This window comes from Adelges cooleyi, unplaced genomic scaffold (genome assembly GCF_023614345.1).
Source record: "Adelges cooleyi isolate 19-005CV unplaced genomic scaffold, UGA_ACOO_1.1 ACOO_flye_CR_arks_rails_tigmint_CR_PRNA_41, whole genome shotgun sequence".
Lineage (NCBI taxonomy): Eukaryota > Metazoa > Arthropoda > Insecta > Hemiptera > Adelgidae > Adelges > Adelges cooleyi.
The window spans coordinates 3,872,295-3,898,632 of NW_026096090.1; the positions used below are offsets into that span (position 1 = coordinate 3,872,295).

General features: G+C 29.8%; 6 protein-coding genes across 9 annotated transcripts; 4 read left to right on the forward strand and 2 right to left on the reverse strand.

The window, feature by feature from the left end:
- Positions 1-619: 619 nt before the first annotated feature.
- Positions 620-6,024, forward strand: LOC126841995 (5'-3' exoribonuclease 2 homolog). Of its 2 annotated transcripts, none has more exons than XM_050578833.1 (20): positions 620-886; positions 975-1,102; positions 1,160-1,271; positions 1,459-1,632; positions 1,703-1,865; positions 1,941-2,099; positions 2,157-2,467; positions 2,546-2,764; positions 2,833-2,901; positions 2,961-3,287; positions 3,370-3,459; positions 3,519-3,675; positions 3,734-3,908; positions 4,001-4,057; positions 4,129-4,197; positions 4,688-4,816; positions 4,886-4,938; positions 5,013-5,304; positions 5,368-5,455; positions 5,542-6,024. In XM_050578833.1, the coding sequence occupies exons 1-20, from the start codon at positions 812-814 to the stop codon at positions 5,551-5,553; spliced, it is 2,859 nt and encodes a 952-aa protein (XP_050434790.1). In that variant the 5' UTR covers positions 620-811; the 3' UTR covers positions 5,554-6,024. The 2 variants fall into 2 exon arrangements, with proteins under 2 accessions (XP_050434790.1, XP_050434789.1); XM_050578832.1 differs by having other exon boundaries at positions 5,575-6,024.
- A 784-nt stretch (positions 6,025-6,808) lies between these two features.
- On the reverse strand, positions 6,809-7,772 carry LOC126841999 (DNA-directed RNA polymerase III subunit RPC8). The gene is made up of 2 exons (XM_050578838.1): positions 7,377-7,772; positions 6,809-7,303 (listed from the first exon to the last, which is right to left on the reverse strand). Exons 1-2 carry the CDS (start codon positions 7,607-7,609, stop codon positions 6,925-6,927), a joined length of 612 nt encoding a protein of 203 aa, XP_050434795.1. The 5' UTR covers positions 7,610-7,772; the 3' UTR covers positions 6,809-6,924.
- Positions 7,773-7,860: 88 nt separating this feature from the next.
- Positions 7,861-10,210, forward strand: LOC126842000 (nucleolar protein 16). The gene is made up of 4 exons (XM_050578840.1): positions 7,861-8,094; positions 8,639-8,801; positions 8,905-9,054; positions 10,008-10,210. The coding sequence occupies exons 1-4, from the start codon at positions 8,027-8,029 to the stop codon at positions 10,134-10,136; spliced, it is 510 nt and encodes a 169-aa protein (XP_050434797.1). The 5' UTR covers positions 7,861-8,026; the 3' UTR covers positions 10,137-10,210.
- Positions 9,842-14,464, reverse strand: LOC126841998 (uncharacterized). Its single transcript, XM_050578837.1, has 5 exons — positions 14,339-14,464; positions 12,732-12,906; positions 12,452-12,644; positions 11,395-11,576; positions 9,842-10,474 (listed from the first exon to the last, which is right to left on the reverse strand). The coding sequence occupies exons 2-5, from the start codon at positions 12,864-12,866 to the stop codon at positions 10,295-10,297; spliced, it is 690 nt and encodes a 229-aa protein (XP_050434794.1). The 5' UTR covers positions 12,867-12,906; positions 14,339-14,464; the 3' UTR covers positions 9,842-10,294.
- Positions 14,465-14,813: 349 nt separating this feature from the next.
- On the forward strand, positions 14,814-21,891 carry LOC126841996 (modular serine protease-like). 3 transcript variants are annotated; one of them, XM_050578834.1, is made up of 14 exons: positions 14,816-15,176; positions 15,248-15,298; positions 15,386-15,449; positions 16,293-16,412; positions 16,477-16,626; positions 17,892-18,008; positions 18,076-18,315; positions 18,395-18,606; positions 19,168-19,383; positions 19,814-19,978; positions 20,045-20,175; positions 20,259-20,426; positions 20,565-20,721; positions 21,550-21,890. In XM_050578834.1, exons 1-14 carry the CDS (start codon positions 15,053-15,055, stop codon positions 21,762-21,764), a joined length of 2,130 nt encoding a protein of 709 aa, XP_050434791.1. In that variant the 5' UTR covers positions 14,816-15,052; the 3' UTR covers positions 21,765-21,890. The 3 variants fall into 3 exon arrangements, with proteins under 3 accessions (XP_050434792.1, XP_050434791.1, XP_050434793.1); XM_050578835.1 differs by lacking the exon at positions 16,293-16,412 and having other exon boundaries at positions 14,814-15,176; positions 15,386-15,453; positions 16,433-16,626; positions 21,550-21,891; XM_050578836.1 differs by having other exon boundaries at positions 14,817-15,298; positions 21,550-21,889.
- A 1,916-nt stretch (positions 21,892-23,807) lies between these two features.
- LOC126841991 (uncharacterized) lies at positions 23,808-26,015 on the forward strand. The gene is made up of 5 exons (XM_050578825.1): positions 23,808-23,906; positions 24,023-24,151; positions 24,883-25,062; positions 25,119-25,229; positions 25,827-26,015. The coding sequence occupies exons 1-5, from the start codon at positions 23,808-23,810 to the stop codon at positions 26,013-26,015; spliced, it is 708 nt and encodes a 235-aa protein (XP_050434782.1).
- Positions 26,016-26,338: the final 323 nt, after the last annotated feature.

Below are 26,338 nucleotides of genomic sequence, written 5' to 3' on the forward strand. Positions count from 1 at the left end.
GATTGAAGTGGGTTTTCAGTGGAAAGGTAATTGCTCAATTGCTGTATGAATAGATTAAGATTCTTTTTTTATGTTTTATTCTTTATCAGTTTTCAATGAGTAAGTAATATTGGACGTGGAAAAAAGATAATATAGGATCTGCATTGTCGGAAATTATATCTTTATCGACGGCAAAGTCACATACTAGTGTGAATTTGAAGGTTGATTGAAAATTTGAAATTTAACAGAGGAGCTGTAACTGGCAACTGCACCCTGGGGATTCTTACTTTTATTTCTACTGGGAGGAAAGAGTGAAACCTATGCGCACGTAGAACTTTTTACTTTGCTAAAAATATGAGGAGAACGGGAGAGTACTTTTGGAGGGATGGCATTACCTGTAACATTGGTCAATTATCGGTGTACCAGAGGATTTGCTGATTGGGAATAATTTATAATAGTTAATAGATATTGAATAGGATAATGATAGGATTGAAGCAGTGTCTCTATATAGGTTGGCACTTGGCAGGTACATTATACATGGTCGAATATACAGTAGTGTGTAGTGGTTGGCTACACCGCAATTGAATTTGTTGACAAAACTTGGATAATGTGATATTATGATCTAAATAAATGTAAATTATAATTTTTATCAGACACGGTAGCGACTAGCGGCAGGTCTACAGAGTACACTTACACCTTGTGCTTTTAAAATTTTAACAGAAACTTTAAACTAAAGTCACATTTGAGATAAGATTCATTTGGCGGGTACCACATGCTAATGATAATCTCTTACTACACAATATTTTCATCTTGCAAGCACTAGACCCTCATCATGGGTGTACCAGCATTTTTCAGATGGCTTACCAGAAAGTATCCTTCAGTAATTGTCAACTGCATCGAACAGAAAGTATACATATTTACTCAAAAACTACTCGTTGTTTTTATTCAAAGTACCCATGTTCTTTAAACTAGAATAATTTATTTACACTTTATAGTCAACCGACATTAATGGAGAACAAATTCCTATTGATGCCTCCGAACCCAATCCTAATGGGGTTGAATTTGACAATTTATACTTGGATATGAATGGAATAATACATCCTTGTACCCATCCAGAAAACAAGTAATACTACCCGTTTTCAATGATTACAGTACTAAATTAAATTGTATCTACTTATAGGCCTGCTCCAAAAAATGAAGACGAGATGATGGTGGCCATCTTTGAATGTATTGACCGTCTATTCAGAATTGTTAGGCCACGGAAACTGTTGTACATGGCTATAGATGGCGTGGTATGATAAATACTAATTACTTATAAATAAAAAAAAAAACAGTTCAGTTGGGTTGGGGAATAGCGAGGACAGAGCATGTTGGGTGTGGGAGGTTATATTAATTATTACAACTACAAGTGATAAAATCGCTTTCAAATAAACACTCCAATGCGAACCTGTAATGGTAGAATTACAATGTTTTATTTAGGCACCGAGAGCTAAAATGAACCAACAGAGGTCTAGACGTTTTAGAGCGTCTAAAGAAACTACAGAAAAAGCTGAAGAAGTTGCTCGGGTCAGACAAAATTTACTAGAAGCTGGTGCTATACTACCACCCGAAAAACCGAAGGGAGAACACTTTGACAGCAATTGCATCACTCCCGTAATTTAGTTAAATATACATGAGGATTTTTATCAACGATAATCATTCACTGTTTTAAATCTGATTTCAGGGAACACCTTTTATGGACAACTTATCGGCTTGCTTGCATTATTATATTCACGATCGTTTAAATAATGATCCTGGATGGAAAGGTATTAAAGTCATACTGTCTGATGCTAATGTTCCTGGGGAAGGAGAGCATAAAATTATGGACTACATAAGAAAACAAAGAGGTATTTTTAATTTTTTTAAACATGATTTGTAGATTTTTTTATTTTTTTTTGTTTGATATCTAATGTCATTTTTAGCACAACCCAATCATGATCCAAATACACAACATGTACTTTGTGGGGCCGACGCTGATCTTATTATGTTGGGACTGGCAACACATGAGCCTAATTTTACCATCATTCGAGAAGAATTCAAACCCAATCAACCGAGACCATGTGATATGTGTGGTCAAATGGGTAAATAAACTGTAAAAATGTACAATTTACAGTATTAATATTGATTTAATTGTCTAGGACATGAAATGAAAGATTGTCAAGGTTTAGAACAAGAAGTATTTAACGATGGATCGTCTGGCATAGCTTTTTCTAGTGATGTACAATTTATATTTGTGCGTTTAAACGTTTTACGTGAATATTTAGAAAGGGAATTGGAAATGCCGAATTTGCCATTTGAATATGAATTTGAAAGAGCCATTGATGATTGGGTTTTTATGTGTTTTTTTGTGGGTAATGACTTTTTGCCACACTTACCCTCATTAGAAATACGGGAAAATGCTATCGACAGGCTAGTAGCTCTCTACAAAAAAACAGTGTACAAAACTGGGGTAACTTTTAATATTTACTGTTGGATGAGATAAAATTGTTATAAATTAACTCAGTAATTTTTTGTATTTTTATTTTAGGGATTTTTAACTCTTAATGGTGATGTGAATTTAGACAGAGTACAACTAATTATGTCCGATCTAGGCTTAGCTGAAGATGAAATATTTAAAAAAAGGCAGCAAACTGAAAAAATGTTTGCTGACAGGAATAAATTTAGGAAAAGACGTGAAAAACGAGAGAAATTACAACGTTCAAATAGTGCACCCAATTTTGTTTTAGGAGGTCAATACCAACCCATGGTAAATAATAAAAATAATTAAATATTTGAAGTAAAGAATTTTTAGCAGTGTTAATTGTTGTTTTATAGGCACCAAATGCAGCGTTTTCAGTTGCTAACCCAAAACAAACAATTGATGACATGAGACGTCAAAGTATGGTGAGTAATGAATATTGAGGTTAATTAAATTTTTATTTTACATTGGTTTTTTTCTTTAGGGAAATGATAATAATCAAGGACAAAAACGTAAAAGGGAAGATGATGATTCATCAGAAGAAGAACAGACACCCGATGAAGTACGCCTGTGGGAAGATGGTTTTAAAGAGCGTTATTATGAATCAAAATTTGATGTCGATAGAACAAACAGTGAATTTCGGCATTCAGTTGCTTTGGAATATGTACGTGGTTTATGTTGGGTTCTTCAATACTATTATCAAGGTTGTCCTTCATGGAAGTGGTATTTCCCTTACCATTATGCACCTTTTGCTTCAGATTTTGCTAATATAGCATCGGTATTAACAAAATTTGAAAAGGGAACCAAACCAGTATGTATATTGAGAATTATGATGTATTTTGCATATAATTATCTTTAGTATTTTAGTAATGCTAATTAACATTTTGTTTTAGTTCCGACCATTAGAACAACTTATGAGTGTTTTTCCAGCAGCCAGTAGCAAACATGTACCCCAACCTTGGGCTATATTAATGAGTGACCCGGTAAAATTCATAATTTGTAAAAATGGAAATATTGTATTCTTAAATTGATTATTTTACAGGAATCGCCTATTATTGATTTTTATCCAGTCGACTTTAAAATTGACCTAAATGGAAAGAAATTTGCTTGGCAAGGTGTAGCACTACTGCCATTTGTTGACGAAGGACGACTTCATAAAGCTCTTGAACCTTATTATGACATGTTGACACCCGAAGAAAGTATGTTTATGAAGAAGTCAAGTATTTTTTTCCCCACTATTTAAAGATTTTATTTTAGTACGTCGTAATGTCAGAGGTAGTGATCGCTTATACATTCAAGAAGACAATTCAAAGTATGGACTGCTCAAAGATCTTCATTTAAATAAAGATAATTTTAACAATTTTACTTCAGTACTAATTGATGGGATGGAAGGAAAAGTTAAGACCGCTGATGACTGTGTTAAAATTGGAGGGTAAAATTTTGTATAATTTAGTAATAAACAATAATTTCTTACAATGTTCTATGGTTATGATTATTATAAATGAACAATTTTAACTGTTTTAGATCTCTTCCATCACCTGTTATGGGATTGAATGTCATAAGATCGAATAAAGTTATATGGTATGTGTTGTTTATTTTTCTCACAAGTATGAATCATATACTACATATTCTAATATAACTTATTTATTTAGTGTGAAATTTGAAGATCCGATATATGGTGACGATTATGTTTATGAAGCAAATAGACTGAAAGGAGTTGTGTAAGTTGTACAGATATGAATATAAATAATAATATATACCCCATATATTTGTAAGACTACTGTTTATAAATAACTTCAATACATTTGATATTATAATTTTACAAACAATATGTATTGGAAATTAAGTCATAGGGTAACTTGTATAATAAATATGAAACCATTTAATTTCAAAGATTGTACATTCTATTGTTTCTACATTTATTAGTTGATCATTAATCATGATAAATAAGTAGCTGCTAATTTTTTAGGTTTTTTTTTTAATACCTTTATAATTTATGGATTGAATAATATTTTAACATTTAAAATAATTCTAATATTATTTCAATTATTTTCATTGAGTATGCTATTATTATGGTGAATACGTATGATGTACATTTTTTTAGTGTGATATAAAATTTGGTAATAACACAATACTTAAATAATTCAATATGCAAATACAAATAAAAAAAATAAAGATAAAATGAACTCTAAATAATGTACACTTTAATAGAGAACCACCAAGAGTATTAAAACCTAAACACATGTCTGAAGAAAATTCAAGGTCTTGGAGACCTAGGATTGGTATGACTCAACCGTATCAGAGAGGCCGACTTGATGTTTCAGGGCATAGAACATTATCGTATGTATTCTTATTTATAGATAAAATTGTGTAATGAAAACATAAAAACACTAGTTTTTAATTTTACAGACATTATGTTCCAAGGAATCCTGGTCAATATAACGCTGTTCCTCCTCCACAAAGTATTTTTATTACATGATAATTTTTAGTAATAATACAATTTTTAACTAAAAAAAAAAAAAATGTTTGTCAATAGGATTTAGTAGCAGAAACAACTCTTGGCAACCAGACTATAACAATTCTAGACGTCCGAACCATAATCAAGGTTACAATTCCCAACAGTTGAATCAAAATAATTATTCACAAAACAACTTTAATTCTAATAACTATCGTAACAACACAAATTTCCCAAACAAAAAATATAATCATAGTTCAACCAGTAGTGGTTTAAATCCAAATTATAGTACTCACTATTCACCTGTGCAACAGCAAGCTAGCAATAACCGGACTGGATATTTTACAGGCGGCTATCAAGCTAACAACTCTATGTAAGTCAATCATAATTCAATTTATCCTTTTTCTTTTATTATGGTATTATAATATTTTTAAAGGCCAAGACAAGCTTTTAATGGAAATACAGAACCAACAAGGGATAGACCAAATATTCGTTATCAGCCATATGATCCTGTCACTCAAAGAGTAAGTGTTTTGCAATTTGTAATTTTTTGCTACTCATAAAATTATCAATTTTATTCTAACATTTTATGTGTTGTTCTCAATAATAGACAAAATTTTGAAAACTACAAATTATTTTATAGGGTGGTCCAAGGCCTCCAGGTTACAATCAACACCGTAACTACTGACCAAATGAAAACACGTTTTTAACTATACAATGAATAGCAAACAAATTCCACCCATTTTTAATTAGTACTTTTGTCAACAATATTATTGTTTTACTTAAAAAAAAATTTAACATTTTACAATTTTATTATTATTTATTTTCAAGACAAAATTATAGGTAAAATTAACTTTTAAATATTATTGTGTTCTTTCAATAATTGTATTATTTACATACATTTATGTAGGGTTTTTTTTATGTGATGTTAAATTACCAGTGTCTTGTGAGAATTTACTTGTTGTAAAATGAAATTATTGATACATGAAAATGGAGTAAATATTGTTACATTTAATGAAAAAAATTGTAAAACAATTTGTAAAAACATCTGGAAAATGCTTTATGATAAATATATATATCTTCTGTACTTAAATGTTGTAAGTTTTTATAATTATTTCAACTTATACCTATTAGTTGAGCCATGTAGTATAATTATTGTTAAATACTAATTTACTCTGAATTTCAACTCCTATCAATTTTTTCGCTTTTTATTAGGTAACTGTAGTTTAAAAAATGTTATCATTTATTTAAGATACATTGAGGTTATGCATTCTAATTATTTATTAATAATTAACATTAAATAAGATATGAAGGGCACAGGGAAAAAACGGTAGTAGTCACATTATGAAAATTTTAGGGTATAGCAAAAACAAAGTTTGTGAATTATTCCTCTCCCTCTTACATAAGAACAAAAAAAATCACATTAAATGCTATTCTAATAAAAAATGTATTTATTTAAACAATCTATTGACATAAATAAAAAAAATTAATGGCATAAATTGAAAAAAAAATTTCATAATGTGACTACTACCGTTTTTTCCCTGTGCCCTTCATATATAATAATTATATAATTTTTTTATTTTAATGTGAAAATAATAAGTTTTTAAAGTCTATTATAATTATAAAAATCGGGGTTGACTAAAGTTATTTACAAATGTTGCCATTCAAATAAATTTGTTTGGTATTAGATATAATAGTTAATACTCTACTTATATATCAGATATAATCTTAATAAAATCAACTCGTACAATTTTATAACCCATAGTTAATAATTGCTAAATTTATTAGGTTTTTTTCAACTAGGTGTATATAATGAGTTCAAATTTCAATGTTTATATAATACTAATACCTACATTTTTGCTTTTGAGGATCTTAGAATAATATACAACTAAAATCAATACCCAGATTTGAATTATAAATAAAATATAAATATTTATTATGAAAAGTTATTTATAAAAATATGTGCAACAACAAATAAAATAATTAAAAAATATTAGAGATCTGTCCACCATCCCACAACACCTAGCCCGGGTTCTCTGACAGTACCAATAATAGAATAGGGTGATTTTGACTTGGATGTTACTATTTCACCTGCGTCTAGGAGGCCGCTATCTACTCCTGGATGAGTATCTATAAACTGTTCAGATACAACACGGAATCTTACAGTCTCACCGATATCCATATGCAGGTCGACCGTCTCGCCACAGTTGTCATACTCCCATACCCATACCTTATCTTTAACATCAAATCGACTAGGATTCTGCATGTTGGCCGCAGGAACAAAAATATCATCAAAGAAGCCAGTCGATAATATAGCTCCTTCAGCTCCAGAACTCTTTACTTTTCCAATTAGTATTTCTTCTATGAACGGTCTGAAATAGAAAAACTATAAGTCACAAAAATAAATTTCCATTAGTTTATCAATTATCTTAAAATATGACTTACCGAAAAACAACAAACCTGAACCGTACTTTAGAGAAATAAGCCCCTTCGCCGGGGTAAATAATCGGATCACCGATTTCCAATATATCAAATAACGATAAACACAAACCAACATTCATAACGACTTTATTAGCGAGCATTGAATTGAGGTAGATTATGGTTCTCGATACCTGATCATCTTCCAGATGAGATGGTTGTACCTTGACAACTTCTTCAAATTCACTAACGATAAACATTTCGCAATAACATAAGAACAGAGTACACAGACCTTAAATGTATAGCCTATATGAGAGGGCAACGTGAATTGTGTCCGGCAGCCGGACGTTCTCTTTAGTCTTTATAAAAAATTGTTTTGTGACTAGAGAGTAACGATATTATCATATTATTTTTAAGCTTTGCCGCCTTAAAGATTTATCATTATTCATTATCACCATTATCACAAATACCATGCATTTAGTGATTATAATATTATCAACCACGTGAAGTACATTTTGTTTTCTTTTTCTAAATTCTGTCATCTGACTATCTGTAGGCTTTGAATTCTTAAATCTTAGTTGAGTTCTTACATTTTTATTTCACAAATCAATTATCAAACGTTGATTACCGTTCTCGAGAATTGTGATTTATTTTTTTATTAAAATCTAAAATCCATAATGCCTTTAACTTATAACAAGAAGAAGTTGCGTCGCAAGATGAAAAATAAGATGCCGAAGGTTTCTTGGTAAAGCATAATATATTTAATATATACCTACTCTCAAAATAAAGCAAATTAACTTTTAGTTGCATGGTTATAATTTCTATAATATCAAATGCCATTTATTAGTGGTTAATCGGCATACAAATTTTGTTGCCCCTTCCCTAATTTTATTTGCCTGATTACCGTATGACAATTTCTCATATAATTAAATTAAATTTTTCTCTTTTTTACTTTTAATATACTGTGTATATTAAAACATTACATATTACATTTTACACTGTATCTGGAATCAAAGCGATGACAGAATTTATAACAGTATTTTTATATTAAGAATTTATCAAAACACATATTAAAGTGATCATTAATCTGTTGTTTGGTGAGGGCAGATAAAGTTTGTATCATAATTATGGAAATCGTACTCGATACTTCAAGTATCAAGTTTGACGCTTTATCCAATTGGTTTACACACCATGATTTAATAAACATTTCTTATTATACTATATATTAAAAAAAAATAATAACAATTTCATCCTGTCAATTGCACTTATCTAACCATATTATTTTACAGTCCACTTATAAAAGACCTTTGGGACGATAACGCTTCTGTTGGAAAGAATTTGAAAAATTTTGGATTAACCAATGATCCTAGTAAATCTATATTAACTGGTTTTGTTAACACTCAACCTCAAGTACTAGGAGAAAGCCCTGAAGCTGTACCCGCCAGGAAAAGAGTAAGTTAATTTATTTTCTTTTTCTCAGAAATGCAATAGCATTTGTTTTATAAAAAAAAAAATTATAAATTAAATAATATTACCTATGTATTAATTTCTGCAGCGACAATGTGAAAGTAAACCGCCAACTGAAGTAGTTAAGAAATTAGAAGCTGAAGCCAACAAACCAAGACGACTTAAACAGATCACATTACCAACCGGCACAATTAAGTTTTTAACTTATCTAATGGAAAAATATGGTGATAACTATAAAGTAAGTATTAACTATTAACATTAAATTCCTACATTCGTTTTATTTCAAGCAAACCATGAACCAATAATGGTTACTAAAAAACCAAGGCCCGATTTCACCAATGTTTTAATTGTGGTTTATTGTTAATCGTCAATTTTGACTGGTTGGCAGGGTGATCAGGGATAAACTATGATTAAAATTTTTAAGAAATTAGGCCTAAGTTTGATATTACAATTACAGTTTAGACTATGCAATAGAAATGAATAATGTTTTTTAAAATAAATGTATTAGAGAACAGAACAGTGTTAACAAACATTTAAAAAATTTGGATACATCTTAAGTAGGGCTAATTCTTTCTATAGTCTAAGTTTGCTGATGAATTCGCTCTCTAGGACTAGTTGTCACCTGACAAGGTATAGCAGCTCTTTTTTATTAGGTAGTTTCCTGCTCGGCAATCAAAACCAGTGAGCGCAAACAAGCTATAAATTTACTATCTTCTCATATCCGTTTGTAGGTTTTATTAATGCCAAGGAAATTGTCTTGATTTATTTTATTACTGAATTATTTTAGATCTGGAGTTTTTACAAATATTTCTTTACAGAGTCTAGACTATAATAAAATTTAAATGCATCATACTTGTGTTACAAATGTTTGTTTATTATCTTTATAATATAACATATTTATTTTTATATATAATATTATATATATATATATATATATATCTTAAACTAACTCAAAATATTGTAAACATTAATATATTCATTATAATCACTATGAAGAATAACTTATGTTAAAACAATATAAATAAATATTCTCGGTCACGGCATTTTATTTTAATAAAATGCTGTGATAAGCTAACACATCTATGTATTAATTTAACTTTATTGTTAATTATTCAGTTGTAGGTACTTATAAATAAAACTGTACTAAGTAATTATTATTTTTTTAATTTAATACAATGTTATACTTTTCAGGCAATGACAAAGGACCCTAAAAATGTATATCAGATGACATGGAAACAAATACGTGCTAAAATAGTGACATTTAAAAGCATTAAAGAATATGAACACCTAATGCCAAGACCAATTGCAGAGTCTGAATAATATATATTTTTTTAAAGCTATACAACAAATTTAATTGAAAATTGTATAATTAAATGACAAATTGTGTGAACTATTTTTAGTTTTTTTTTTAAATATATAGAAATATATATTTAATTGTTTAATCATTGTTGAAAAAAAATTAACATTTAAATACCTGGTTATAAATTAGAGCTTAATTTTAAAATTACTTTGCGAACTTCTAATACCGTCGGGTGTATTTCAATAGAGCCGGGTTTTGTTTGAGTTTCTAGAACTTTAACTTGGTGTGATCTAGATGGAATGCTTTTCAAATCGAGCACATTTGAGATCTGTTCTGCTCCAAGAGCTCCCGGCACATCCTATCAGACATATTGAACATATTTATTAAAAAATAAAACGTATAATGTTAAATAATAATTGAACACCTAAAAAGTGTTTAGTGTACTACAACTAAGAGCTATATTTAAAAAATATTTCAAGCTAAATAATTCCAGCTAAGGAGGCAGAGGTTTCTTAACACATTTACTTTTCGGGATAGGTTGTCAGTTTCTTACCAGAGAGAGGGGTGGCGGCTTCTTTTCATTGGACAGTTTTTACACTCCGTAAGTAAACCTTACTTACCTGAGACCGAGTGAATAAGTGATAGTGTGCACTACACAGCTATTTCCAACTTTGTTTAATTAATGTGTGGAATGTATTAGATATTGGCTTTGCTAATAAAACCAGTTTATTTGAAAGTGCAATCGCAAATGTTCGCGTGAAAGCTGTGTCCGACAATCATTAAAATTTTATTCCAGAATGAAAATTTATTTAGTCATATAATCGTATCAACTAGTACTTTGGTATTTTCGCTGTATAAATAATAGTAACATACATATCATTAAAAACTAAAAGCTACACTTGTTTTTATTTATATTGTCAACGATGTGAGATGTTAGTTATTAACTTTCCGGTGGACGCCCTTTTTTTGTTATCATAAGAAAAAAACAATGGGATAACAGCACTCAATGCTGCCACGCGCCCGCCGAAGGGTTAAGCTCTTTAAATTTATGAATTTAATTTAACTAAATTTAAAATTTAATACTTTGAAATAAATAAAAATAACATCAGTAAAGTAAAAACAAAAAATTAGATGTCCCATAAATAGATAACTATGACTTAGAAGGTTATATTATATTTCAGTAAAGTTGATGAGACATAAAAATGCAACTCACAACTGTACTACATTTCAATTAATTCTACTTATTTAAACGTAAAAGCTCGATTAACTATACATTACCTGTTTATTAGCTAAAACTAAAATTGGAACTGAAGCTAGCCTGGCATCTCCTAACAATGATTTGATCTCGCTGACAACAACTGACAAATTTGAATTGTTGCTTGCATCAACAACAAACACTAAAATGTCGGTATCCTGGAAGAACTTGGCCCAATACCTCCTTACGCTTTCTTTACCGCCAACTAAGTAACAATTAAATATTTAAGATTTAGTTATAAATATACATATAAGTATCATAATAGTAATACTGTTTAGTTACATATTATGTAGGTTTGATTACACAAATATTCTTTTTCATAAAAATGTATACAGATGACAGATGATTTGATTAAAATTAATTTAAAAAAGTAATGCATATTTATTTTGTGGTTACCTTTAAAAAGGAATGAAATAACTACATTTTGACTTAATTGCTACAATAAGCAAATGGCATTACTATGATAAGTAGTTTTAATTACTTTACTTCTCAAAAACTAGGAAAATTCACAGACTTTTATTATAGCGTTCCTTATGTTATTTTTTCCTCTAGTTTTTGTACTCATGGGCATGTCTTGTCAATAATTAAATAATAACAACTATTTACCCAATTTTCCCATCAACATTGTATACAAACAAATGTTTCTAAAATACCATTTTATATTTTTAATCTTTATGAACTGTAGTAAGAATCTATTGTTACATATACATGACCTACCAAATTAATAAGTTTTTATTTATCTTATTAACACTATTAGCTTCTAAGTGAAATGTATGGATGCAATATTCTATTATATGTTTAGTATTCTGTTAGCATTACACTTTCACAGGGTCCAAACTTTAAAAAACTGAAATCTGTCACTGATATTATTATGGTTACTTTCATTAGTTTAACATATATTTTTCTCCATGTAGTAATGTTAATGTTTTAATATGACAAAGTTAATTAGGTACTTTAAGTAGTAATTCACTAATTTATTAAATTTAAAATACAGATATCTAGCAACTAGAATCTTGTTATATATAACTATAACTTTTTAACTAAGGTCTATGACAGATTTTTCAATAAACGATAACATACTTTCCCAAATGTTCACTGAAGGAGAAGTTCCATTTGACAAAGATGTAACATTAAATCCCTCTGTAGGTTTGTAAACAGCGCTTTGAGGAACACTTTTTTGTCCAATTTCTCTAACAATTTGAGAGACGAGTGTCGATTTTCCTGAACGTTCCAGACCAAGAACCAAAACTTTCTTTTCCAACGTTTCCTCCAACTAGTTTACAACATATAAAAAAATAACAATTACTACAATAACTTTCAAGTTATGCTTGAGATGAAATAAACTATATTTGCTGTTTACCTTGGAGACGTCTTCAAAGCCTTCGTCATCAGCGCTGCATTGGCGACGTTTCCACATTTGGTACGCCGTATAAGTACAGACGCCCAGTACAACACCGGAGGACACTGCAACGAGAGCTTTTAATTTGTAGCCCATCGTATTAACTATTTGAAACTAGCTGACGGTTAATACAAATCTAAAACAAAACGTCATAGCTTTGATACAACATAATTAATTTTTTTTTTCAGTACATTATCAACAATCAACATTCATGATAAAAACGATAAGAATGCATTACAGAAAAAACATGGAAGAGCATATTATCACATGGAGTAATTTATAATCATGATTATTATATTGGTGTTGACATATCCTATACATTATCATTTTAAGGGACTTTTTTTTAAACGTCCTTGTTTCCCAATATAATTTTAATATTTAAGCAAAAATGAATTTAATCTAATTTTTATGTAATGTTTGTCAATCATAAATCGTTTGTGCCTTATAACATAAAGAAATACGCAATAGCCTGGTTATTCTTCTTTTAGAGTTTAGTACCTACGTTAGTCTAAGCAATAAGCCTTAGGCCATACGTAGCCCTGTAAAAACATTTCTAGGTCCATGATCCCATAGGATGAACTAAGTACGTGTTTTTTTTGTGATCACATTTTTTCAACAATATTAGTTACCTATATATTATACGGTTATTTATGTTTTAAAATTATTTATTATACAAAACGAATGGCAAATTATTATAAAACTATTCACGACATAGATTGTCCTATTATGAATTTTTAATAAACAAATTTAGTAAGCAATATTAAGACATTTTTCTATAAAGATACCTAAATTACACACACCAGAAATTAATGCGTTTTAGTTTTTGCGCCTGTTATTATCTTTTGAAACATAGTACAGATAATGACTTACCGCTTGGTATTAGCTTAGCCTCCCACCCCCCAACAATAAGTCTGTAACCCTAAAAAATAATTAGTATTATTATAGCTTTTTTCAGTTGTTTTAGTTGTTTCTCTCTATTATTGTTGTTACGTTTAGGCATTTTTCATAAAAAAATAATTTTATGTAAAACCTATAAGGCATACTTATTAGTATATTAATGAGGTTAATTTTTACTAATTTTTTTATTAGACTATCACAATCTTCATTAAAAACGTTTTTCTCAAAAGAGCCTCTCGCTTTCCTAATACAGCTTTACCAAAAATTAAGATGGCAAATATTTGTTTAGCTTCTTGTAAAAAAGAACTTAAACTGGTTCTCGTCGATGAGTTTTTTTCGAGAAATAAAATTAATGTCATCAATTGAGGTTCAAAAAATATTAACCCTTCATTGCCCAATTTTTTTTTTTTTATAATTTTCAATTTTTTTCATATTGATTAAATTATCAGGGATTTAGGAAAAATAAGTAAAAAAAGTATATAACTAAAAATGGGTTAAAATGAAATATGTTTTTAATTTTTTTAACTTAGTGCAATCTAAAAAAACTATCATGAAATTAAAAAAAACTCGTTGAGAATGCATAATACTAATTACACTGCTAATAATAAATCATCATCATTTTTATATGATAAATATGTTCAGACTTCAGAGATGTGTACAGAATTATATACCTTTGTTTTTGCATGAAAAGCGGCATTTGTGGCGTCCTCTAAAATTATCTGGCTATTGGTTTATTTATTAGGAAGCAAAACTATCACAAAGACCTCAGGCCCCCCTAAAATTGACCTTAATTTCGCTAATGTAACCTACAGTTATCAGAAAAAGTTAATAGTTATGAAAAAACATGAGGTAAAACTTGTAGAATTTTTAAAAGAATATAAAGACAAATTACGCAAAAATGTAGTCATTTTAATTACTAAAAAACTAGGTATGCTGGGTAGTCTTCGGTATGTATACTGTTAAGTGTTAACTGATCTCCACAATCCTCGCCTGGCCACTATGCCACATATTATTACGGTGACCGGAAAAGTGTAATCTCGAAAAACCAGTTTTGACTTGACACTACGCAAAACTTGTTTATTGATATTATACAAAACATTCCGATGGGAAATAATAGTTTAATGACTACAGCGGTGAACATTATGATGATGTCGGTAACAACATTTTAATATAAATACTACATACTTACTTGTATGGGTATAATAATTGCCCTTTGGTCATTACACGTTTATTTTTATATCATGGTTTTGTGTTTATGAAGAACTTCACTTATCATAATCTATACATCGTCCGTTAAAACAGCTATTAATTAAAATTCTCGATTCTGTTTTGTATGTATATATATATATATATATATATATTAAAATAAAACCTAATATTATTTGATGTTATCGCGAAATGAGTGTAGAGTACAAGAAACGACAACATTTTTAGAGGATATGCGACCCGTTAACGTTGCAACAGTGTCGACGCGATGCGTTCAATATTTAAATATACAATTTACAAATAGTGCGTTTATAAAATTTGGTTCAACTAACGTTTCTTTAGTTTTTTTATATTTTACAATTTAATTGTTTTAGCAATGAGACCTTACGGGCATCCGATTCTTCCAAGTCTATTCTGCATTTACGGTGTGTGATATCAGCTTAAAAAAAACGATATATCATTTGTTGCTATCATTATTATTATTTTTACTATGTAAGTAATTACATTTTTAGCCGTTCTAACTGGAAGCATTTTGAGCGCACAGAATACACCGGATAGACGGCTTAGTTGCTCGATGTTGGTAACTACTTTTAAATATTTATTTTATAGTAATATTACTGTGATAATTGTCAATTTATAACTGATTATTATGACCTAAGTATTGCTGTTAAACATTTCTATAAGTTCGCTTTGGACGGGATAGTCCCACTTTAGAGCTAAGCTAAGTGTCCCGCTGTCGGCTGTCCCCAAAGAACGCAAAAATGTCCCGCTTTAAAAAAAACGGCCATCTGTATTGCATTCTATTAAAAAAGAACAAGTATTTAATTATCATAACAGAAAACAACACTGAAATCGTTGGGTGGAAGAATTTACACACTTCCATGCTAAAAATATCTCTCATGCGAATTTTTGTATAATTTTAGAGTACATTTTATGTTTGTCAGGCAGTGACGCCTTGATACCTTTTAACAATTTTTTCTATAGAGTTTTGGACTTGCAAATATACATATTTTTAATGTTTGGGAAGTTTCTGATTTATAGTAACAATTAATAATTAATTCTCTTGCTGTTAGGACTACCAAACTATGATTTTGTGTACTGTGTTTGAAGTCCGGGCGTCTTTAACTTTTGTGCAATCCCACTCAAGGTCCCAATCTAAAATTCTCATACCTACCATCATTTTCGAAGAGTCAAATTACTGTGTCAAACCCGGCTTATACATTTTTATACTTAAACATCCGTGCACGTAAATGTCACAATTTTTGTCTACTTTCTTGTGTGCTTAGTACATACATCATAGCTTAACTTTATATTCTTATAAATTCTAATTTTGGTTTTATATGCTACACTGTCACAAATTATAAATAACAGTGTAATAATATTACGTGGTACACGCTCTAGTTTATTATTATTTTATAGTGATACATATCAGTGTTTGGACGGTGTGTGTATAGATTCAACATTAACCTGCGACGGAGTCCCGGAATGTCCAGATAACTCGGATGAGACCGAAAATCTTTGCTCCACACTAATACCAACGTAAATCAATGACATTATAGGTATTTGAAGACTTGCATTATGTGAACTTTTCTACGAGTTTTAGTTGTCCAAGTTATGCATTTCGGTGCAAATATGGCGCATGCATCGACCGAAACTTTAAGTGTGATGGAAAACGGGATTGCATCGACGGATCCGATGAAAATCTACCTGAATGTAAAGGACACGTTACTACTGGAAGTGGTTCTAATTGCCCGTAAGTTCTCAACTTATTAAGGACTTAAATTTCCCTTAGAGGTTGTTATATAAATAGTATAACAAAATACAAAGTATTGTACATAGTTCATCTCGGGGTGATGTAAATGACGTATGCTTATAATATTACATTGGAATAGAAAATATTTTACAGGTATTTATATCTGTACCGCGAGTTCAAAAAGACCAATCTCACTTTTTATTACAATTGAGAAATGAGTTTTAAATTGTGTACAAAACTACACATTAAAAATATTCACAGTGTTTTCAGTTAAACTTGTATTTAAGAATAGTTCTGATAGAGAAAAGTCCAGAGAGACAGGAGAAGCCGACGGCAAAGCAGACTAGGGGCGGTGAACGACAAACAAAAAGGCGGCGACAAGAAAAGAATTGTGAGGTAGAACCCGCATCGGCACATATAACCTACGAACAACTTCGTAACCATCACGCAAAATAGCTCTAAATAGGCGTCCGAAACGTTGGCAATGCCAATATAGCTTCTAACCTTATTTGTTTTTATCAAACTAGCTGCATTTTCCCTCACAATGCAATGAGCCAGCCTCGTGAAGCTAATTAGTTTATAGTTCTTTGGCTACCATTTTTTAAAAATGGAATTGGATAATTTAAATAACAACAATTTATTAACTCATGTGTTAACAACGACTGCATGTGAGAGTACCAATCAACATGCAAAACTCTTTATGTTAAAGGTTAGCACATTCATTTTGACCGGTCGGACCTATACTAACCACGTTTCCCGATGATTTCTAAAATATGAAATAAAATTCAATCCATTCTTTTAAACATTTAGAAGTCTTATAAGGGACTTTCCCTTCCAAATCTTGTATAAATTTAAAGCTGTATTTTTAAATGTATGTATAGTTAATTGACATAATACAGTTAAGTACAAAGCGATTTTTCAAAACATATTATAAATATGTTATTTATTTTAAACGTCAGAATTACGTTAAAAAACATAAAGTATGCGTATCATATTTATTTTTGAGATTTTGTACTGCATAAAGTGTACAAACTTATTCACCAGTTAGTCGCAGGTGTTGTTAACACTATCGAGTATTAAAAAAATACTAATTAACATGAAGTATCAGTATGTATTGTATTAGCTCTAAATACGAGGTAAACAAGAATGTTTATTATTATATATTATTTAAACAGTGAATTCTATATATTATTATATCGATATCATATATTATTTTGTATTTTGAAATAGTTAAATTTATAGTAAGTAAGTTTTTTTTCCTTTAGTTCTGACCATTTTAAATGCAAATCTGGCGAATGTATTGATAGCACGTCTACTTGTGATGGAACAAAGGAATGTAAAGACGGATCAGACGAGACACACGATCTTTGCAAACAAAATAAGTAATTTATGCTCTGAATACTTGTTAACTGCTAGGTGTTAACTAATTAAATTATATGTTTAATTCAGATGTCCAAGTTTTTTGTTTAAATGTAAATATGGCGCATGCGTGACTAAGGATAGTAAATGCAATGGTGTGAAAAATTGCGCTGATGGTTCAGACGAGGACCAATGTCACACTGTAACCACTGTCGTGACTCCTATCCACAAACCTTCACAAACTCGTCCTCCAACACATCCTTCAACACATCCTCCATCTTATCCTCCATCCAACAAACCCACTCCAGCCCCACTTCCACCAATCAAAAAGTATACATACATATTCCATGTTTTTAAATTAACATTATATTTGTATTTTTTTATTTATACAAAAAACATTATTTTACAGCAAAAAATGCACCGTTCCCAATGCAGAAGGAAGTGTATACACGTATTCTAATAATAACCAAACTTTATTATCACCTGGTACAAAAGTAAATCAATATGATTTTATTTTGGAAAATTGTAAAGCTAACTATTACCAAGCTGGACCTGCAAGAGTTAGGGGGTGTATGGATAACGAAGTTTGGACTCCGGTTTTTACCGATATATTATGTTTGAGTAAGTACATTAGACTACTATAAAAAATGTTCTGTTGATAATGCACTTCAGGAAAACTGTTTAAATTTTAGACGTATAACATAGTACTCTATTCCCAACAGCAAACAAATTTAAATATATTTAAAATGTGGTAAAAAATATTCTCAATGTTTTTTAAGTATGTTATAATAATGTTTTGGCACGAAGTTAACGTCTTAAATTTATTAACAAAATATTGTTTTATATTAGGCATATTTCCAAAAAAAACTGTTTGGGACGTTTAAAAAAAAAAACGTTTTTAATACTGTTGACTGGTTAGATTTCTATCTGATTTTTCATGTTGGTTTTGTGGCCATTAAGACTGAACTAGCTGTAATAATTAGAATGCGAGAGTAATCTCTTGATTAATTGTCCTAGTTTTTAAAATTATTTTAGTAATAGGAATTTTGAATTTATGAACGATGATTATTTCTCATATTAGTTGATTATTACTTTTTCTTGATTACTTAACACGTACAATATATACCTACTAACTAATTTGTTACATCAAAGTATTAATTTTTAATTACATGTTTTTTCTAGAAATGTGTTCTCCTATGATGTCAGATAGTCTGAATCTCTTATGCACGTTTAATGGTGACATTACTTCTTGTTCAAAACCGTCACAACCAGGTACAAAACTAAAACCATCATGTAAGCCAACTCATAGTCTTCCAAACGCGCAGGACGAGACACCAATTGAACTCACTTGCCAGCAAGATGGCCAATGGAGTGGTCAATTATACAAATGCGTTCCAGGTAGTTGAATTAGTCGACCTACTACATAATTTTCCCTAATAATCAAATAATAAACCACTTTAGAGTTGATCAGTGCAGTATAATAATATGTGTAAATGTGTATTCATGACTCTTTCATTACTTAACTTGGTAACTAATTTCAATTATTCAACCAACAAGGTATACTACCATTTATCTTAAATTTATACGTAATGCAAAAATATGCATTTCATTTTAGTACTACAATGCATGCATATGATTAATAATAATTAGAGGTGCGATGGTAGTCAGTACCAACTTCACCATAAGGTGAGAACATACGTTTAACGTGTCTAACCTAATAATTGTGTAACTTTAATTGTGAAATCACTCTACTAAGTATAATGTAATGTCATACGATAAACCAGTAAATAATATATAAAATTCATGTCGGAGACACATTTTGTTTCAGATTGCGGCAGATTATTTATCAATAGTATGCCATTAATTTCAAACGGCAATCTTACTCGCTATGGAGAGGCACCATGGAATACTGGCGTTTATAGAGCGAACACTAATAATAGTTTTGATTTGATTTGCGGCGCATCATTAATATCTCCTAATCTAGCCGTTTCTGGTGAGTTACACGATTTGTAATAATGTGCATTAAGCAATTAAAAACATCATCTGCATTTGTTTTTAGCTGCTCATTGTTTTTGGCAAGATGGTCAAACAGAGAAAATAATCGAAAACAAAGGTCTTTATAAAGTAGCCGTCGGAAAATTCACGAGAGGCATTGATATCAAAGACAATGAATTCACCCAGATTGTTGACGTAGGTTAATTGTTTGTTACGGGATACTCTATCTAATAAATTGATTACATAATACACAAAATATGGCTAAAAAACAATTGCAGGTAGAAAGAATACATATTGAAAGCAAGTATTATGGTTCTTCGGGGTTCCACGCCGAAGACATAGCTGTCATTGTTCTACCAATTAAAGTGACAATTAGCATTGCCGTTTCTCCGGTTTGCGTCGATTGGAAGGTCAGATATTCGGAACAAAACGGAGCAACGGGATTGGTAAATCATATCATATTTATTTACTTTGAATTTTTTTAAAATCAAACTCCTTTAGAAAATTTCCGCTTGAAAATCAATCTGTTTAAATTATTCAATACTTATTGTTTTGTTATTATACGTCGTGATTTCCTTCAACAGATAGTCGGTTGGGGAAAAACAGAAAATGCCGTACTGAGCTCTAAATTGCTGCAAGCAAAATTGCCGTACATCGATCATATGACGTGTCGAAATATGTACACAAATGGATTTGAGCTTTTCGTGACGAGCGATAAATTTTGTGCTGGATCAAAAATAGGTGATTTCAATTAAGAATTTTAATAATATAATTACTAACTAATTTTGGTGAATCTAGTTTTTATTAAAAAGCATAAAGGAAATAGTCTTTAACCTGTATCATCGGTATTTTATTACTCTTATTTACTTTTTTAAATTTTAATACTTAACTAAAATTAATTATTTTATTTTGACCATAAACAGCTTATTTTGTTGAATTAAATTCTCTGAAGGCACTTATTTTCTCTAATTATAATAATTTGCACGCTGTTTTTATTTAAATAGTGTAATGACATTCAACTTAAATTACATTTATATCTTGAGTGAAAAAATAGGATTATCAAAGTATACTTACCAGTTACCAACAAATTAGGTAGTATAGATTGAAGCTTAATAGTTTTAGACTTGTAGAATGTAAAATACAAAGCTACCTATTGAAAAAATAAAATTAGTTTTAATGATCCAAAAAAATTAAGAGAAATTGTTCATTAATCATTAATGAGCATATTATGTTTTTTAATGAAAATAGTGATTACTTATAAAATATATGTATACCAACCTATAGTATATTGTATAATATATCATACACCTGTCAAATACTATTGGTTATCGAACAGTCATAATTTCTAACAAATTATTCTTAATTTACAAAATTAATAAAATATAAAAGTTTGAAAAGTTAATAGCATCCTGGAAAATACCAAAAAGTTAGTTATTTAGAAATTGTATATAAATAAGTTTAGTAATAAGTATATAGGTAGTGAAATCACAAAAGTATGTTAGTTATTATATATATTTTTTTTTCTTTAAAAGCATTTTATACTTACTTTATATTTTTCTATTTTTTTAGGGCAAGGAGTTCACGAAGGAGATAGTGGCGCAGGTCTAACATTCGTACACAGTAATTTATATTATTTGGCCGGAGTTGTTAGTGTAAAGGATCCAAACACAAACGATTCAATTGCAGTTTTTACTGATGTCGGCCAACATGTCTCATGGCTTCGTAATATTTATCTGAATTATTCGAATGACAACATTTCGAGAACAATAAAATTGCTTCATTAATTATTATAATTTTAGTATTTCTTATTATACAGTTAATTTTTTAAATATTTGGCATTAATTCAACATTTCATATTTCTATATACATCACTACATGTCTATAGTACTTATTAAAAATATTTAATCCAATTGACAATAACTAAAGATGTATACATCTTATAAAATACAATATTTTTTATACTTTAAGGTCACAGTGTACTATACATTTATCTAATTAATTGATATCAACCTGGCATTGATTTACAATTATCCTTTTCCTAATTAATTTTTCTATCTATTACAATATATTTATTATTTTCACTTTATTATTCTCTTTCACCAATAATATATGTTCTTTATCATATGAAGGGCTGCGGGGGAAAAAGATCAATGTCAATATTTGTTCATTCTGAGAAAATCAAGTTTTTAATTTCAAAACGTAATACATTTTGACTGTATGCCTAAACTTCCGGCTATCGTTACTCTGGACTAATCTGTTTTTTCCCTGGTTCGTGCGCATAAAAGATACAATACGTCAATACAAATAATTTGATACCAAAATCTAATTTTCAAAAAAAAATGACATTGATCTTTTTTCCCCGCAGCCCTTCATATGCAGACGACCTTGTAATGTATTCTCAACATAAATATTTGACTAAAGCTGCTACTATACTCGACTTGGGCTCCGTATGCTTTTCATTAATCCTACATATAGTTACTTTAGTGTACCGCCCATCCAGTTTAATGATTCGGTTATCTTATATGTACGTCATTATCCAATCACACAATACCCTATGTAAGTAACATCTAAAATCGACATTATAAAATCTTGTATAGGTCTGATTCCATGTTTTATCAAAATACTACTTTTCATATACCTAGTAATATTATAGTGATGCAATCGTATTTTGTCTTAACTTCAACATCACCCAATTTCTTCGTTGATTATTTACTATTTTTTTCAGCAAACACTAATATTATTTTTGTTTTAATCAATAAGTTATAATAGAATAATCAGTGGCGAAGCGTCATAGGAGACAAAGAGACAATGTTTACCCACTTATAATACGGACAAAAAATTTGGTTTTATTTTATGTGTATAAAAATGTTTTAACCAATTTTAATGTAAAAGTATATTTTTTTTGTAATAGTATTCTTAGAATAGAGTAGTTGTGGACGCGGATCAGCGGGCGGTCGCGCTGCCGGCCGCCGGGTCTATCCAAATTTAGTATAAAAATAAATGAGACAATTTCAAAATTGTCTCATTCAAAATTTGTTGGGAAATGGAAAACGGCGGGGGTTTATCGTTGCGCTATGAGACATGTCTCACCGACCGCCGTTCATATTATTATTGTTTTGGTAGACGGTATCAGTTATCCGTTATCGATGTACGTTGTATCGATTGTCTAGTTGTACGTTTTCAAATATGCCTATGCCATTTAGTTCATTAGTTTTTGAACGTTTATTTTTTACAGTATAGATAAAATAAAATATACAGGGGGTCCAAGGGGGTGCAGTCCCCCTGTCAAGTCACGTAACACCATTTTTTTTTCAATGTCTCCCCGATCTAAAGACCCATGCCTCGCCACTGAGAATAATAATATTAATTATAACCAGTATATTATAATTGTTATAATAATAATTATGGGGAGTTAAAAGCGTATGTGTTTTCATTAAAGAACTGGTCAAGAAATGTTTAGTTTTGAATCGTTATGTATTTTTAGAGAAAATATTTTAACCATTACATTCCATAGGGCCGGTATGTAGCTAGACGAAATGAGTTAAATATTTATTGAAATATGCATTAGAGTCAATAAAATTCATATTAAATTGAAATACGATTTGTGATGTTACAAGTTGCCACATAATTTATATATTATTATTAAATTATAACTTATACGACACATAGGTAGTAATTAACATGTGATTACAATATAGTTGGCTTAAATAATTATTCCAATAACAGATTTCAAAAATACGGGTTTATTAAATTTTTAAGTTTTTTTTATATGAAATTACATAAGTGTTAAGGTTTATTGAAAAATCCAACTTACAGTTTAGCTCATAATGGCATATGTTAGATCTGCGGAAGAATGTACGGACCACAGACTTTGGTCGGCCAACCCCAAGATTGCATCCCGCGCGTTTATAGAACATTTTCAAAGGGTAATTTTTAGTTTTCATTAAGTAGCCATTACATACTTTTACTAGAGCGCTGTATTTTGACTATTGTTTCTGTATTCTATATTTTCACTATACGTCGTTATATTAATTACTTTTAGATGGGCGATGACTCCGATAGGTATATACCAGACAAAGTTGTTAACGAAGCATTACTTGCGGACAAAAACAAAATTATTCAACGCCTTTCAAGCCGGCTCAAACAGTTTATCGGTAGTGAAGCCAATGCGGTTTGTGATTGCACTGTACTACAACCCGCCCAGTTCTATTTGAGACCGTTCGCCCATTACTTTCACATGATAACGTAATGGGCGAACAGGCTCAAGATGTACAGGACGGGTTATGCAATAAATTATAACTAAACAAATTACTATAGGAATTTCAACGATAATCTTAACTCCGGCGTTCAATATTCAAAAAAAAAAAATCCCTATTTTATATTTTATTATAAACTTGATCCACTATATTTTAAGTGATGGTTGATAACAGTCATACGTGCAGTGTAAAAATTATCAGTGTAAGACCATATTAGGTCAGTTTAATAATATAGTGGATCAAGTTTTATTGATTTTTTTTTTTTACAAACATTTGTTGTAAAGTGTTATTTTTTATATTTTATGCGAAGGCATTCTGTTAAGACATTTTAAGATATGCAATGTAATTATCACATCTATGTACTTAATATCCTTTCTGTACCCATTTTTTTTTTATCGAGTTATCCAAAATAATATGCTATTTATATAGTAAAATGTTCTCTCTCTTTCGCACATTTTCGACCTATCATTCTGGACTAACATCTCAAAATCGAATTTATTATTAAGTTAGACTTAATGGGTTATTATAATAGTTTTATTCAAATGTAGAAAATAGTTACAACATACATTATATTTAAAACAATTTGTTTTTAAGAAACAAGATAAAGTAAAATAATAATAATTGTAATGTATGCTTTTTCGGCTAGCTGTTAGATGTAAATTCATTTCAATGCGATGGCGATCCTTGCAGAGAAAAAATGTCACCTTCTTCGTATGTCTTTGGCGAGCTAAAGGGTATGAAGAACTTATTTTACCAGATACCACAAAGCTTAACTAAATGCTCGTGTCAGGACTACTTAGGAGATGTATTGCCAAACTGTAGTTGCGTAAGTTAAATAACCTGTTGTAATCTATGGTAGCTTATTAAAATGACTGTTTGTAGAAACGAATATCGGAAAATGGGTTTTCAAGTAATATATGTTTTAACGGTTCTGGGGAAGAAGATAACGAAAGACATAGGTTGCTCCTGAAGATAAATTTACTTCAAGAACAGGTGGTTATTTTTGTTTTAATTCATTAAATGTATAAAGACTAAACTAATTTCATTTCTGTATCTTTTCTTAAATCATAATAATTTAAATGTTGTAATACCAATTGTATAACTAACTAGTTCAACTAGCTCAACTAAATTCGGCACATAAATAAAAGACACATTTAATATTTAAAAAAATCGGGGGAAAAATAGGTATCAAAGTGATGTGGTTAGAGAGAACAGATAACTCTATGCGTCAGGCAGTACCATTTAAGAAGGCGAGAGCGCAGCACTTAATTGACATGACCATAAAAATTAAAAAAGGTAATTTTTGTTTTTCAACTATTATTGTTTGTTATATTATTTTGTATACATTTTGGGTAACAAAGGACCATTTTGGTTTGGTGGTTAGGTCCTTTAATATCTTATCATCAAAAAATAAATTAAAGAACCACGTCTGCTTACACAATATAAATTCTCAATTGTAGTTATTGTTTATATCATTAATTAATATTTATAATTAAGTATAGTCGTAGGTAGGTGGTAATGCACCTACCAGTAGTATAAGTACTAATATCATGGATCCATTTTATTGATATTTATAATGTTTTTCCGCAGTTAAACCATTACAGTAAAAATTGTGGAGGCGGACAAAACTATGACTTTATAGCCATGCAGATATATCGTGACCAATTTAACCGGGAAAAAATAAATAATTACTACAACAACCAGAGACTTTTAGTAGGCATGGAAATCGCAGATAAAAAACTGAAGACCAACAAAAGTTTTTGGACTATGTTTTTTTAAAAAATGAGACACGTAATACATGGAATTTGTACTTTTTTTACTATTAGTGAAAAAATAATTATTTATCGTTTTTTATGACACCAATTATCGATTTGCGTTTCTGGGCTTTGATATGCTCAACTAGTTTTCCTATTATTTGTCTGAGGCTCATAAACATTTTATGAGATAAGTGTAAGTAAACGATAGTTTTATGTGGTTTTGAACAAGTTTATATTTTCAATTTTTTAAAACCATATACTAAGTTTTAATCCAAATATTCAATGTATTCTATATAATACAATAATAGTCTTTATTCTTGTTTTCGATAGTTGTACTCCAGATAT

Coding starts and splice junctions, on each gene's coding strand:
- LOC126841996 (XM_050578834.1), top strand. CDS start 15,053: ATGTTATCGCGAAATGAGTGTAGAGTACAAGAAACGACAACATTTTTA. Junction 18,316..18,394: donor CCACTTCCACCAATCAAAAA/GTATACATACAT, acceptor ATTATTTTACAG/CAAAAAATGCACCGTTCCCA. Junction 18,607..19,167: donor TACCGATATATTATGTTTGA/GTAAGTACATTA, acceptor TGTTTTTTCTAG/AAATGTGTTCTCCTATGATG.
- LOC126841999 (XM_050578838.1), bottom strand. CDS start 7,609: ATGTTTATCGTTAGTGAATTTGAAGAAGTTGTCAAGGTACAACCATCT. Junction 7,304..7,376: donor TTCAGGTTTGTTGTTTTTCG/GTAAGTCATATT, acceptor TTTCTATTTCAG/ACCGTTCATAGAAGAAATAC.
- LOC126841998 (XM_050578837.1), bottom strand. CDS start 12,866: ATGGGCTACAAATTAAAAGCTCTCGTTGCAGTGTCCTCCGGTGTTGTA. Junction 12,645..12,731: donor GCTTTGAAGACGTCTCCAAG/GTAAACAGCAAA, acceptor GTTGTAAACTAG/TTGGAGGAAACGTTGGAAAA. Junction 11,577..12,451: donor TTCAGTGAACATTTGGGAAA/GTATGTTATCGT, acceptor ATTGTTACTTAG/TTGGCGGTAAAGAAAGCGTA.
- LOC126841991 (XM_050578825.1), top strand. CDS start 23,808: ATGGCATATGTTAGATCTGCGGAAGAATGTACGGACCACAGACTTTGG. Junction 23,907..24,022: donor TTATAGAACATTTTCAAAGG/GTAATTTTTAGT, acceptor AATTACTTTTAG/ATGGGCGATGACTCCGATAG. Junction 25,063..25,118: donor TATTGCCAAACTGTAGTTGC/GTAAGTTAAATA, acceptor GACTGTTTGTAG/AAACGAATATCGGAAAATGG.
- LOC126842000 (XM_050578840.1), top strand. CDS start 8,027: ATGCCTTTAACTTATAACAAGAAGAAGTTGCGTCGCAAGATGAAAAAT. Junction 8,095..8,638: donor AAGATGCCGAAGGTTTCTTG/GTAAAGCATAAT, acceptor ATTATTTTACAG/TCCACTTATAAAAGACCTTT. Junction 8,802..8,904: donor CTGTACCCGCCAGGAAAAGA/GTAAGTTAATTT, acceptor TAATTTCTGCAG/CGACAATGTGAAAGTAAACC.
- LOC126841995 (XM_050578832.1), top strand. CDS start 812: ATGGGTGTACCAGCATTTTTCAGATGGCTTACCAGAAAGTATCCTTCA. Junction 2,468..2,545: donor AAACAGTGTACAAAACTGGG/GTAACTTTTAAT, acceptor TTTTTATTTTAG/GGATTTTTAACTCTTAATGG. Junction 2,902..2,960: donor ACATGAGACGTCAAAGTATG/GTGAGTAATGAA, acceptor TTTTTTCTTTAG/GGAAATGATAATAATCAAGG.